At 31.7% G+C, this 15,399-nt stretch overlaps 2 protein-coding genes across 2 annotated transcripts; one reads left to right on the top strand and one right to left on the bottom strand.

Moving 5' to 3' along the window:
* Nucleotides 1–1,590: 1,590 nt before the first annotated feature.
* Nucleotides 1,591–8,719, bottom strand: LOC130941487 (sister chromatid cohesion protein SCC4). The gene is made up of 13 exons (XM_057870018.1): nucleotides 8,296–8,719; nucleotides 7,038–7,189; nucleotides 6,384–6,525; nucleotides 5,908–6,024; nucleotides 5,270–5,771; nucleotides 5,124–5,162; nucleotides 4,899–5,020; nucleotides 4,521–4,667; nucleotides 4,248–4,337; nucleotides 4,017–4,141; nucleotides 3,227–3,432; nucleotides 2,192–2,316; nucleotides 1,591–2,105 (listed from the first exon to the last, which is right to left on the bottom strand). The coding sequence occupies exons 1-13, from the start codon at nucleotides 8,506–8,508 to the stop codon at nucleotides 1,917–1,919; spliced, it is 2,169 nt and encodes a 722-aa protein (XP_057726001.1). The 5' UTR covers nucleotides 8,509–8,719; the 3' UTR covers nucleotides 1,591–1,916.
* A 2,579-nt stretch (nucleotides 8,720–11,298) lies between these two features.
* LOC130939541 (cytochrome P450 714C2-like) lies at nucleotides 11,299–14,820 on the top strand. Its single transcript, XM_057867638.1, has 5 exons — nucleotides 11,299–11,602; nucleotides 11,692–11,918; nucleotides 12,159–12,406; nucleotides 12,821–13,178; nucleotides 14,395–14,820. The coding sequence occupies exons 1-5, from the start codon at nucleotides 11,299–11,301 to the stop codon at nucleotides 14,818–14,820; spliced, it is 1,563 nt and encodes a 520-aa protein (XP_057723621.1).
* The last annotated feature ends 579 nt before the right edge of the window (nucleotides 14,821–15,399 follow it).

Raw genomic sequence — 15,399 nt, 5'->3', positions numbered from 1 at the left:
CATTTTCTATCTGGCAAATGTATATGACAAGAATGAAAGATCTAATAGGCAATTAAAATATTAGATCACGTTTTCGTCTAACTTCTGGAGATACTTATGACTTTCTTTTAAAAAGCAGTATAATTATATTCAAATTAAAATAGTAAGTGTAATTTTTAAAGTTTAATCATGTATTTTAATAACTCTGAATTTTTAAGTATTTTTATTTGCACTTGTAAAACCCATTTTCTAGTGACTTGAGTTTATACCAATCATTCATCTTGCTTCACCTTCGCCTGTCTCACACCTCATGGTCTAGTATAAAACATGATACAAATATAAAATAAAGACACACATCTATATTTAGTAATAAAAATAAGGTGAATGTTATCCTAAAGTAACATGTAAGTTACTCTCTCTGACGTGTCGTATTCTAATTGGTGTTTATTTTAACCTGTGTTACTTTAATAATATCTTTGGAAGACGGTGAAGTCTGATAAAAGAAGAAAATAGAACACCCAATAAGACGGTGATACTTAAGAGGCACAACGACGACAAAGGAGTGGAGAGGAGTAAACACAATTAGAGAGAGACAAAGGAGTGGAGAGGAGTAAACACAATTAGAGAGAGTTTGAGTATGTTTTTTAGAAGAATGATTTAGGAAGAGAAAACGAAACACCCAATGAGACGGTGATGACGGTGATACTTAAGAGACACGACGATGACAAATGAGTGGGGAGGAGTAAACACAATTAGAGAGAGTTGGAGTACGTTTTCTAGAAGAATGATTTAGGAAGAGAAAACGAAACACCCAATGAGACGGTGATGACGGTGATACTTAAGAGACACGACGATGACAAAGGAGTGAGGAGGAGTAAACACAATTAGAGAGAGTTGGAGTACGTTTTCTAGAAGAATGATTTAGGAAGATAAAAAGAAACACCCAATGAGATGGTGATGCTTGGGAAGTCCTTTTCTGAAAGAATGATTTAGGAAGAGAAAATAAGACACCCAATGTTTGGGAGACATAATGACGAGACGACGAAGGAATGGGGAAAAGTAAACGCAATTAGAGAGAGAAAGAGTTAGAGTACTTTTTCTAGAAGAATGATTTAGGAAGAGGAAACGAAACACCACACAACGACGATAAAAGAGTGGAGAAAATAACTCAAGTTAAAATAAATACCCAATTAGAATGTGACACATCAGAAAGGATAACTTATACGTTACTTTAGAGATGGCAGGATAGCATTCACCTAAAAATAAGTATACAAGACAACATATTTCACAATCCAATATTTTGTCCTAAAAGAATGGATGAAAGGATCAGAAGCTTTTGTATCTCTATTTCTATAACTAAATAGTGTAGCCACATTTAGTAGCAGCTTTTAAATATGCTCATTTTGCTGTCTATCATGACTTCTTACTCAAGTTTACAAGAGGATTTTGTCAACAAATCAATCATTCTTGGATAATTGGAAGCATTTTCATCAACTGCCATGCAGCTTGTATAATTGAAGCCAAGCTGTAGAGGCTTGACACGAATAACAAACACTAACTATTTCAAAGAAAAAAAAACAAACACACTTTGCAATTGATTTCCAATTCACATCTCAAGAACACACATTGACTTGAATGAATTTAAAAGAATAAATACTATGAACAGCTGAGTCAAGCACAATAACTCCTAATCAGGTTACCTTATGAAACCTTACTCCACATTCTCTTGATATAATTACAGAAAATCCCCTATCTTAGGTCAGGGTTACTACACATTCTATTGTACATCTTAATAATAATCATCCTAGTTAACTGTACAGCCTCTTTAAGAGTAATGCACATGATTGAAAGCCTTCCTGGTAAGTGGTATGCCATATTACATCCTATCTATCAAAATATGTGAAGCTGCAATTGACTGCAATCTATCCACAAGTACACTAAATTCTCCACTTTCCACGTCTTCCCCTGTCTATATCAACTAGCCTCGTTGATGATGTAGCAGGTAAAGGTGCTGACAAACCAATAGATTCTGGAATATCAAGATTGACTCCCATAGCTGGCCCTGCCATTGCACGCTTCATGTCCATCTCATGTAATTGGCGAACCTCGAACCTTACTTTGGCAATCTAACAATCAAAAAGCAACACAAACATTAATTAACTGAAAGTTCAAACACGTATAGCAAACTGCTGATCAGTCAAGAAGACCATACTATTTCGAGATGAAGAATGGACGCATGTGCATCGGCAAGCCTCTTTTGCAATTCTTCTATCTTTTTTGTCTGATACTCAGCATTCTCCATTTCATTCCCTCTTTCCCCTAATTCTTTATATAAAGCTGCAGGAGCCAAGTGGAGAGTACAACTTGAGGAAGGATAACATTTTAAAAAGGAAAATACGGAAAAAAGTTACATCTACAATGTTTCAGAGCACCCTTTTGAACATGCTTTTCATAGTAGTCTACTAAGATATGCATCCTTTCAACCATATCCAAATAATAATGGCAACAGTTTCTCACAAGGTAGGGATGCTTACATTGTCAAATGGCCAATGATTGTAAGCAAGCCGTTTAATTCTAAATCCTTCTTAATGATTTCATCCACAGTTGTGTTGCACTTAAATATCGAACTGCCTCCCATATGATCTACTAATCTTTAACCTGGGAAGCTGGGACTTCTACAATATAGAGGCCTTCTCCAATAATAAAACTACCTAGGTTGAGATTATAAAATAATTTTTAACAATAAGTGCTACCCCATCTTTCTCTTTAATACTTTTGTTTCTAGTTCCGAAATGTCTAATGTTTATTGATCTAAACAAAATTCGCATCTGTGCAGGATGGAGTTCCTTCTCTGAATCCATATCCAAAGTAAAAAGGCTGAAGAGGATTGAGAAGAGGGTATACCGGAGGATTACCTTTCACAACAATGACGACAATAATAACAATAAATCCAATGGACAACAGATTAGTTATATCCTATACATAAAACCTAACAGAAGGAACACCGGAAAAGGAACAGAATTGTAAATTAGACAATCAGTCAAAGCAGTTCACAAAGGGCCCAAATATACACAATATACACAGAAGACACTCTCTTTCAAAGAAAAAATAAACCCAACTACTCTGGAACAACTGCAGAAGCCAGAACATTCTAGAGGCTCTCTGAATATAAGAATAATAAAGCTTCACTTGATTACTGTAGATATAGACATGTTGCATTCACAAACTAAGTAGTGTTAGAAAGTACCTGTCAAAATAGATAGTACCCATATCTGAGTTGGAGTATCAGAAAGCTTCTTTGCCAAGGTCAATGATGATCTCAATATCTCCCTGGCTTGTACAGTATCATGCAATGCAAGAGCCAAACTGCCAAGGATCGTCAAATATTGGGAAACAAGTTGAAGGTTACCCAAATAAGTATGTGTCAGCTGCAATCCCCTTGCCAGGCGATTTCTGCAAAATAAAAGTTAATTTAAAAGGAAGGAAGGAAAAGAAAAATAGCATGCTAAGGGTGATTATTGAGATTGCTTAGAGGCGATTTGACTGGTTAGAACTCTTATTGGTATAACCAAAGTTTTCAACTAAAACAAGTTACTAGTGTCAAACTATTGATTGGTTGGATAGAATGTCCCTTCAAATAGTTGTCTAGTTGAATTGGTCGGTTGGGTCTAAAGGTGGTTTTCTAAACAATGGTGTTTGTATATCCCTCCCGATTCTCTGGACATTTTACTCATCTCTTCTTTACAATGACATGCAAATTGATAAATCATAAGATATACCTAAGAAGGTGATTAATTTATCTAACAGTACTTTGATCTACTGCACTTGTGAATATAAACTAGTTACTTCTACCTCAATAAATCAAAAAAGAAAGATAGTTCTGATGCAGATCTATCAAGTATTACATATTTTATACCCAAGTAATTTGTATAACTGCAAATCAACTCCTAGTTCTTGGAAAGATCCTTTGCACACATTCAAAACAATTTTTATGGACAGACAATCCTGGTTGAACAAAACCTGGCTAAAATACTTGCCTTGCTTCTTGAAGATCCTGTCGCTTCATCAATAAAAGACCATAAGCAAAAAGAACACCAGTTTTCTCTCTGACTCCTACAAAGGAATCCATAACACCATAAACTGGAGTAATCAAATCGAGAGCCTGCAGGAAAATTATGATTTGCTTAAAACATACAGTTGATGGAATTAAATTACTAGACGAAAATATGTAGCAAAAAATCAATTTGGGATTGTAGAAGCTGTTGAACCTGTGAAGAAGATTCAGCATCACCAATGCAGATATACGAGACAGCTGCATAAACTTGACACATAGCTTGCATTGATTTGCTCTCTGTAAGCTGCACAAAAATTTGTTAGTTTCAATATCTTTCAACAATTTATAGTAGTCACCAATAGAAAACTACAAAATATGGGCCTATAGCACAACAAATCATCATGTCAATTTGCCACAATCACTAAAGCTGCATACACATCTTGATCACTACTAAAATATGACATCTATCGTTGTGTTACAGACACACCTTTACTGCTTCAACAAAGTGAAAAGCAGCTTCATTATAACAGCCAACAGAATGAGCATATTGGCCTCTAAGCATCTCAATGATGCTCTCACATGCCTGTAATATAGTTGGAAACCGTGTGAACCAATTTTTCATCTGTATCAAAGCCTGCAAAATTGCATAAAATACCATAAATTATTTCAGCTCTGGAGCATAGTAGGACACAATTTCACTGCCAACATTTTTAAATCACTAGTACAAGAAAATTATCATCATAACAAGCCAGCTAACAAGGTGACATGTTTCAATTGATCCTGAAATATCAACGAAATAAAATACAAATTATCATGTCTTCTCATCTATAGAACTGACAAAATATACCAAAAGCATCTAAACAACCTCTTGGGCTTCTACAAATTCTGCCCGAGTGAGCTCTACGGCCACCTTGTTTTCAAGAAACTGAATTAGTAGCATTAAGTACACACCAGCCATCCAGATAGAAGAGTGTTTCAATTCCACTTCTGCTAAAAATGAAATTTCAATAAGGTTGCATACGGAAACCTTGTAAATAAACAGCATGAGCACTTTGAAGTTTGAAGACAATATAATTCTAATGAATCTCACCTGTGACACCATCAGTGATTCCAAGCTTCAATAACTCATCTGCAAAGAAGAAACATTACTTCAATAGAGAATTGGTAGTACTTTCAATTCCTGCATAATGACTTTGCCCGTGTTCCGTTTAAAAAACAAAAAAGTTGCCCACAAACCTTGAATGATTTGCATTCCAGACTCAAAGCGCTTTGTACACTCCTTAAAAAGCCCTTTCGGTCGCCCAAATATAACAACTATTAGATCAACCAATGCATAGACAGCACTTTTAGGAAGCCATTCACCATCAATTGGAGGAGGTGCCAGTGGAAGCTTATCTCCTAGTGTCCTTCTGACATTACCAAAATATACAGGTTCCAGAGTTTCACACCCAGTCGAGCTCAATCCATTCATTTTTTTTAGCTGCTCCTGAATCGTTGATTGCTTTTTAGATAATGCTGCTCTATCCCTGTAGTGAAGGTCAGACCGAGAAAGGCTTTGATCTAAAGCATTGAGCTCCTTCATTAGCTCTTGCATTTGTTGTGTTTGCTGCATGTCAGCCTTCATGGCAGCATCCAGATTGTCTACATGAGGTGCAGCATTCTTGTAATCACAGAGCCGCAGTCGATAGAATATGTGCAGTAATTCATTATAAAAGAGTAAGCCAGGGCATTGTTGTCTCTGATGAGACGAAACCATGGAAGAAACAAAAGAAAAGGTTAAGTCTAGCGAGTTCAGTTGAAAACATGCATCTGTCTGAGTGTTCTTTGCAAGAACAAAAAACAGAAAAGCAAAAAGTTAAAGAATCTGCACTCACTCTATCAGGCTCAATTGACTCCCAAATCTCACTGCATCTTTTAACAGCTTGCTCAACCAAATTATCATCATCCCATTGCATGAGGTGGACATGTAATATTGAGGTAGCAAAAAACATCTGGTCCATTATATAAAACAAAAAAGTATTGTCATCCTTTTGGATATATTTGGATGGGGGGTAAAAATGGGACGAAATTTTTCACGGATAAGCTCCATGTTTAATTACACATCAAACTCATCTATGACAATTTCTAGCCCATTCTACGGAATGTTTGTTGGAGGATAAAAGTGCTCTAGAAATTTTCATAGATGAATTTGATGTGTAAATTTATGAATGAAACTCCATGATACTTTCAGCTCATTTTTACTCCCCTTCCAAACATAGCATTAGTGGTAGAAATTCACTGTCAAATTACAGGTGAAGTGCAGCGAAGGAAGCAAACAACATGTCACTTCTTGTAACCACTGGCAACATACCTGCAACTCTGGGTTGCATATTTCAGTAGCAGTGGTATATCCACATTCTAAGGAAGATATTGAACCCCGGTAGTCACCCTCAATTGACAAAGCATTCGCAAGCTGCGAATTGAAGTTGCAGGACCACAACTTCATTGACATCCTTCATAAAATTAAACTAAAAACTAAGAATATGTAATTCACAAACCATTAGTTATTACTTAACATAATATAAAATGGACAATTTATAATAACTTTCCAGTTGCATGCCTATACATCATAATCAAATATCGAACAACTTTGATGTATCAAATGCAATTTCCAGACCAAAAATAAAGTAAATGTAATCATTATTATTGTTATTATTATTATATGTAGTACTACTATACACTTCACCATCCAGGTAACACGTATTAATCATATATACAAACTTTCTCACAAAATAAGCATATAATTCCAATATGCAAGTTATAGCTATTATTTTCTTCTGGTCATGGTAAAATGATTACAAGATAACGAATACTATCATTTTCTGTACAAACTACAACTTAACAGACCTATGGATTTGAAGGTCCATAACAAATCCTGAGTCACAAAGGTTATATTTCACACTAACTACTAAAAAAAGCAAAGGTAAGTAAATCAAATAAAATAAAAAAATGAAGCTATGCATACTCATGTCCAGCCGATGCCGTAAGCTCTAGGCCTTTCTGCAATATCTGTTTCTGAGATGGAATAGATCCAACAAGATGGTAGCATTGGCTAAGTAAGCTATATGCTCTGCACTTCAATTCAAAGCATGATGGTATTGACTTTAAAAGCAATTGCTGAAACAACAAAGAGACAAAAAAAAAACAGTCAGCACTTATATAAGATCAGCTCCATTATCAAATATTTCTAGAGTTCCATTAAAAATGTCAAAAATACTCTGATAAATTGATAATAAGCTGTGAGTTAGCCTCATATGATCGCATGACTTAAAGCTAGCACCTCCATTAGGAAAGAACCTGGTGAAAGCATGAGAGTCCATTTTAACTATGTAAAACTAAGTAAACATTTATCAATAAATAACACTAGAATCTGTGGCTATTGGCACTTTCAATACTCATAATTTTCACCTTACAATTTTCAGTTGGATTTTTTAAACCAGAAAATTTATTCCACAATAATTAGAAATTAGGTCAATAATAGTAGTTGATTGTCTTTAATGACCAAGGTTAACTTTTTGAACTTTTTGAATTGCCTTGTTAATTTATATCAATTCTACACTTGTACCTATCTGGTTTAGAATTTTGCAACCTCCATATCAGGTTGGGCATTGTATCATTCCTAAGTCATCCCTCTTATTGTGGTTTTTTAAGCTAGAATGGTGAGTTTAAGTATATAGTTACAACATAGAAACCACTAAAAATATGCAAATTTAATCATAAAATTAGTGTATGAATTTTTCTTTTCGATTTCCATTTCTGGAAGCATGCCGCTTTATACACCAATATATTACCTAGCCAAAATACAATTCAAAGTATCAGCTAAAGGTTCCAAGCAAGGCATATTTAGCACTTTAGTAAGTTAACCTAATTTCCATAGAATTCCAGCTGCAGATCAAGCAACATGCAAAGCAATCCGTATCCAGGTATCCAACCCAATTCTTTCTCTACACCACGAAGAAGAGAGATTCTACAGCAAAACACATCTCTTTAACTAACACCAGCACTAGTTTTCTCCTTCATAATTCTAGCAATTACTTTTGAACCTCCCCTCTATTGCTAAATGCTATACTATCCAACTAAACTAGTAGGAGAGAACTCATAATTCAAAAACCTACAGCAGAAACTACTTCTACTCCAAGTAAATCAAATTAAGAAACTTAATCAGTGCATTAGTGCGAGAAATCATAAAGCAAGATAAGAGAGGGAAAAGAAATGGTCTTAACAGAGCGTTCAAGATGGGACTTGGCGTGAGAGATGTTGTGAGAATGGTGGAGGAGCAAAGTGGCGATGCGGAGGCGCGTCTTGACTTCAACGATCGGAAAGAATGAAACCTGGCTCTGACATATGGCTTCAAGGCACTTCACCGCTTTCCCTATCTCGCCCCTTCTCTCGTGAAACTCCGCCAAACCCCACAGCCCTTCCGCCACCGCCTCCATTATTTTCAGATTCAACACCACCCCCACCACCAACCTCCTCTCCTTCACCACAACAAAAATTTCTTCTTTATTTTTTTATTCTTTGCTTAGTTTTGCTTTTTCTGGATAACAAATTGAAAAAAAAAAAGTAAAAGAATAATTAGTTAATTACTCCTCTGGTTAGACAGTGAAGTCAAGGACGGGTGAAAACGAGAAGAAAAGAGAAGAAATTGAAACAAGTGAGAAAAGAAAATGCTAAGATTATTTATTTATTTTTGTAGGTCTTGAGAGAAGGAACAAAAAAAACAAACAAAAACCCTTGATGGGTTTCAACTTTCAACTTTCAAGTTCATGATACTGTTTTGGTCCAAAATTTTTTCCACTGTACAATATATCAACTCACCAAAAACAAAATATATCTCAATATTTTCATGAGATGTGAACAAGTTTGGATACATTTTATAATTGTATAGGTATCACATCTTACAAAAGAACATGTATAGACTATAGAGAACTAATCTTTTAATTAATTAATTAATATTAATTTTTTAAAAAAATAGTATATTTTGGTAAATTTAAGGTTACGAATATTAAAATTTAAAATTTAAAATAAAAAATATAATTCAAAATATTAACTGATTTTGGCTAAAAATATTAATTTTTCTTTACAAAAATGGTAAAATGATAAGTATTTTATAACAAAAATGATATTCGTACACTAAAATCAGCTACTAATATATTTGTGTATAAATACATGTGTCTTTAATTTATTTTCAATGTGTATTTATATTTCAGCATATATTTTATACTGGTGACTGACTTTAATAGTTGATCTTAGTGTACACGTAGCATAACTCATTTTATAAATCATGAGTTAATTATATTGATTGGGTCATATTAATATTAATATAAAGTCATATATATTTTTAATATTTTTATCATTATTCTTAATAAAATTAAAATTTACACCTCCAAACAAGCTTAAACAGACATATATCATCCACAACCACAAGGGAATATATATACCCCTTACATGATTAATTATCTTAATATTTTTTTTATATATCAAATGTAATTATAAAAAAAAAAAAAAGAAAAAACTATCTTAAGATATATTAATACTCGTTTGCCCTTACTCACCTACTTAAATTTTTTAAGCAGAAAATTCATATAAAATATATGAGTAGCTAGCTTCTTGCAAGGAATTGGCCTTTTTCTAGTGAATCTAAATAGTGTGAAGGAAAAGAACAACTAATGTAATACGGAAGTTATTTTTTCAACTAACCACAACCCTAAATTTTGAGTGTGTTTGGAATAAAATAATTTTGGAATTATTTGATTTTATTTAAAATAATTGAATTGAGAATAAATTATTGTATATAAGACCATTCATGTAAATAATGATTCACTTAATTTAACAAGAATTTATTGTACAATTATATGTTTGGATTGGATTACAATTCAACAAGATTTTATTCTATTTGAATTTATAATTTTATATTTTTATCTTTGATTTATTATACAATTGTCTACTATCACTAATTTTGGTAATCCGACTCGAAAATTCAATCTAACAATTAAAAAAATATTATTTATTTAAAGTTTTTATCTTAAAAATAATATTTTTTGTCAAAATATTTTTAAAACTTCAAATAAAAGAATAAACGGCCCATCTCATTTAATTTACTGGGTTGATCATAAACCTTACAAACTGAAAAATTATGGCATGTGAATATATTGTTGGGTGTGTAACAAGTGAGTGAACAATTAACTAATGTGTGTGTGTAACTGTGTAAGTGAAGGTGCAACAACTACAAAAGTAAGTGAATGTGTAACGTGCATTGTCGGAGAGAGTAAAAGAGTGCAACAAAAGGGTGTTATAATTTTTAATTTTTTTTTTTTTGAAATTGAGAGCTGGTAAATTTTTTACTTAGTAATAATATTCTTAAAATTGTTTAAAGATAAAAATTGTGTTTAGTTCTATTCTTTTTCTCATCTTAAAATTTTAATTGTGTTAGTCTATTTCATTACTCTAATACCCAAAATGTTTGCTTATTTTTACTATTAAATTAACTATCGATTCAGTATTTAATAAATTCAACCGTAGATAAAAAATTCTTGAAAGATGTTATTAATAATTATTTGAAAATATGATAGAAAGAACCAGTAAATATTATATTTTTTGTAAATAACAAAAAAAATTTTCATATTTAGTAAACGACTTATTTAATTGATCTAAATTTTTGTGGCAATATTTAAATAAATATTTAGAAGGTCTACAAAAAATTCAGAACAAAATTTGATGTTTAGATTTTTCTTTTCATTTTTCAAAACAATGTGATCATTCACAATATTTTTTTAAAAAAAATTATTTAACAAAAAATTACCAAATTTTGAAGATAAAAATATCTTATTTTTTTAATAATGATTGCAAAAACTTGTATCAAAATTTGATAACTAAAGTCATTATTTCAAATATATATTTAATATCTAATTCTTTTTATCGCATTTTTAAATCTTTCAAAAACTTATTTATCGTTAGCATTTTTTGTGGTTTTTTTATCAACTGTGTGAACTTTCGATACCATTTTGACAGTTTACTCTTTACTGTTCATGCAATTCATGCAAGTTGTGTGAGTTTAATACCTTATAAAATTATTATTGTTATTTTAATTCTTTTTCCCCTACCAGTAACATATTCATCCTTAGGGAGCCATTTAAAGAAGAAATTCACTTCTCTTGTGGGAAAATGACCTTAGAAATAAGATAGTAAGTTAGATTTTCATGGCCAATACTACAAATCCTTTAACCATGCAGCTCTTATTTGATTCAGAGATTTTCACATGTATTGTATTATCGGTAGGCTCTTTTGTGTTGTTTCTCTTGTTAGTTTTGTACAATAGCCTAGTTGGGAAGCCAAAGAGACTTAGATCTAAGTTAATTAGGCAAGGTATAAATGGTCCACCTACAACTTTTATACTTGGAAATATTAGGGAAATAAAGAAGTCCAAGCAGCTTACAACTACTCCAAAATCTCATTCTCTACAACCCATTGATGTCCATGATTGTGCTTCACTTAACTTCCCTTTCATTGAGAAATGGAGGCAAAAATATGGTACTACACACTACAATACCTCAATTTATTTGATCATATGTGAACATAGATAATAGCTTATTTGAATTATTATTTATTCGAGAAAACAGGTAAATTGTTCATGTTTTCTCTTGGGAACACACAAATATTGTTTGTGGACAAACCTGAGATAATAAGAGATATTATTACATGTACATCCTTGGACTTGGGAAAGCCTTCATATCAGAGGAGAGAGTTAGGACCATTGCTTGGTAAGGGAATCATAACATCAAATGGAACCATATGGGCAAACCAAAGAAAGATCCTAGCTCCAGAGCTATACATGGAAAAGGTTAAGGTATATTAATAAACCACGAATTGGCCTCCATCTCTACGGCCTGTTTAGTTTGCGTTTTCATTTTCAGTATTTTTTGTTTTTAAAATTTTACGAGGAAAAATAAGTGAAAACAGAATATTTGAAAATGAAAACGCAAATGAAAGTTAGCCTAAGTTTTTAAGTTTGATTTGTGTTGGTATATATTTTTATAAATTAATTTGGCCTCTTAGCTTGCAATATGTTTTCAAATGTTCTCCAAAGGGAATGATGACTATAATCGGGGAGTCTGCTATTTCTTTGGTAAACTCATGGAGTAATAGAATAGAGGCAAAGGGTGGAAGTGCAAATATAAAAGTTGATAAGTACTTTAGAAAATTTTCTGGGGATGTTATTTCAAGGGCATGCTTTGGTAGCAATTTTTCCAAGGGAGAAGAAATTTTCTCCAAACTTGGAGCTCTCCAAGAGGTTATGTCCAAGAATGCTATGGCTACATGGATTCCAGGAATGAGGTAAGAAATTGTTTATTGGATAATCATATTCATATAATAGATGCAAAAATTAATTATTTTTACCAAGACTATGAAAATTGAACCAATAATTAAACAGGTAAAATTAAAAGTTCAAAGGTTTAAAGTTCAATTAAGATACAAATGGAGTTAAATCAAATATAATAAAATTATTTATTTTAAAACAGATAACGACTAAAAAATTAGACAGATTGATCAATTTACTGATCTTGTGGTAAGCTTTTGGTTAATCCGATTGAACCGCCCAATTTTAACTAATTCTTAAAACCATAATTTTTACTTATACGATAATATATAATTGAATATTCATGTAAAAAAAATTATTCTACTAATATTTTCTGGGACAAAATTGAATATATATTTGATCACTAATTGATGATGATTTATATGTTATAGATACCTTCCAACAAAGAACAACAGAGAAGCAAAAGCACTAGAAAAGGATGTGAGAAACTGTATACTCCAAGTGGTGAAGAAGAGAAAGGAATCAGGTGATGATGAGAAAGACATGTTGCAAATGGTTCTTGAAGCTACCAAAGACAGTAAACTGACTGAAGAGGCCATTGAAAACTTCATTGTTGATAACTGCAAGAATATATACTTGGCAGGTTATGAGACCACTGCAGTCTCTGCTGCTTGGTGCCTCCTTTTGTTGGCCTCAAATCAGAAGTGGCAAGACCTCGTTCGAGCTGAGGCACTCCAAATTTGCAAGGGTAAAGTCCCAGATTCTAACATGCTAAGTAAGATGAAACAGGTATATGTGAATCACTAAGCAGTTTGTTTCTTATTTATGTTTGAGAAAAGAACAAATTGATTCCTGACTTTTTGATACACGGAATATTTAAGTCTCTAAGAATTTAAAAATATATTTAAATCTTTGACCTTTTTAAAATCTGGATACATCGATTTCCTGGATCTAATTTGTCCCATTTTAAAACACTTTCACGTGTGCATCCGTATCAACTAGGTCGGTATAATGGAAGTCATGCTTGATTTTGTTGGGTCTAACAAACCCAAGCGAACATGAGGGATCCATAGATCTAGGTTTTGAAAATGTCAGGGATTTAAATGTATTTTTAAAGAGTAGTGCTAGGGAGCCAATGGCCTAAATGTACAATGTGTACAATGGGCTAAATCTTTGGTTTATGAATAAAATGAACATCACCTATACTAACCAGAATAACCATCCGGATAGCAGGGATAACCATCCGGATATCAGGAATAATAAACATCTTATGTTATAAAAAGCTAATTTTGGGTTCACCAAGGTTCGAACTGGACAATGTAACACTAATAATCATATCTCGAATACTTTCTAAACCTTCATTGTACACATTGTACGCTTAGGTCATTGGCTCCCTATACTTTCTCATTTTTAAATTCTCAAGGACTTAAATGTATGAATCAAAAGGTTAAGATCTATTTGTTTTTTCTCTTTACGTCTTTGCTTTCTAATTTTTTAATATTTTTGTTTCTAAAATTTTATAAAAAAATTATATAAAAAGAGTAAAAAAGTAAATAAATAAAACTTTGTTTTTAATACATTAAAGTTTTTAAATTAATTATAAGAATTTAATTTTGATATATAAAAAATTTATATATATATTTAATCATATATCAACATATTAACAAAAATAATTATTTTCACTACATTCAATGCGTGAATGTTCATTCAAAGAAATAGACATAATTGAACGACTATGTAAAATAATTTACGCTGTCAATCTATCAAAATTAAACTTAATTTTAAAAGTAGTCAAAAGAATCAAATTTTCAATTAACAAAGATTTCAGACATCATTTTAGTTGATCAAATATTAGTTTCAAAAAATAATTAAGTTGGTTTTCTAAAATTCTAAAAAGTAAAAATATTGGAAATGAAAAAAAAAAACTGTATCCTTAATGTTTTCTCATGACATCAAGGAATTTAATTTGTCACTAATTGTAACTTACATTTGTTTTTGTTGGCAGTTAACAATGGTTATTCATGAAACATTACGCCTTTACTCCCCAATACCTGTTATTTCAAGGGAAGCCTTAAAGGATATGAAATTTGGTAACCTTAATGTTCCAAAAGGTGTAATAATTTGGGCAATGACATTAACCTCACATACAGACACAGATATATGGGGACTTGATGCCTACAAATTCAAGCCAGAAAGGTTTGCAAATGGAGTTAGTGGTGCATGCAAATTGCCACACATGTATATGCCCTTTGGAATGGGACCAAGAGTTTGTCTTGGAAGAGATTTGGCTATCACTGAACTCAAGATATTGTTAAGTCTCATTTTGTGTAATTTTTCTTTTTCCCTTTCCCCTAAATACATCCATTCACCTTCTCTTAAGTTGGTTGTGGAGCCTGAATTTGGAGTTGACTTATTAGTTAAAAAGCTTTGAATTGTTCCTTAATTAGTTGTTGATTAAAGGAACTAATAAAATATAGAGTTAGTGCAACTTGGAGATGGTAATGTATGTTATTAGGTAAAATATTGAATTTCATTATTGTTTATATATATAGTTACATACATGATAGGCTTAGTTAATTTTGTCTATCTCTATAATTTTAATAAATTTTTTTATAATTCAAAATTTTATAATTTAATTTTTATATATTAAATAAAAATTTTCATTTTTTATGCCTTTTCTAACCATTTTATAATGAATTATTGTAGAATAGTCTAAAAAAATATTTTAGGATTATTATATTTACCAAAAGATAATTATTAGTAAGGGCCAATTAACAAATTTTATATAGTATAAAGATTTAATTAAATTTAAAATTGTAAATATAAGGAATTAATATAAAATTTAATAAAATTATAAGTATCAATAAAAAAGAATTAAATTTAAATTATATAAGCATTTTTTTGTAAAATATATTTTTTTATCCTTAATCTCTTTGCTACTAAAAATAAATAAAGGTCGACCCAAATTAACTCGATATTTAAATGAAATAGATGCTCATCGGATGCGTGG

The sequence above is a fragment of the Arachis stenosperma genome, chromosome 7, assembly GCF_014773155.1.
Source record: "Arachis stenosperma cultivar V10309 chromosome 7, arast.V10309.gnm1.PFL2, whole genome shotgun sequence".
Taxonomy (NCBI): domain Eukaryota; kingdom Viridiplantae; phylum Streptophyta; class Magnoliopsida; order Fabales; family Fabaceae; genus Arachis; species Arachis stenosperma.
Note: the sequence above shows the minus strand (reverse complement) of the source record. Positions and strands in the feature narration are given on the sequence as shown.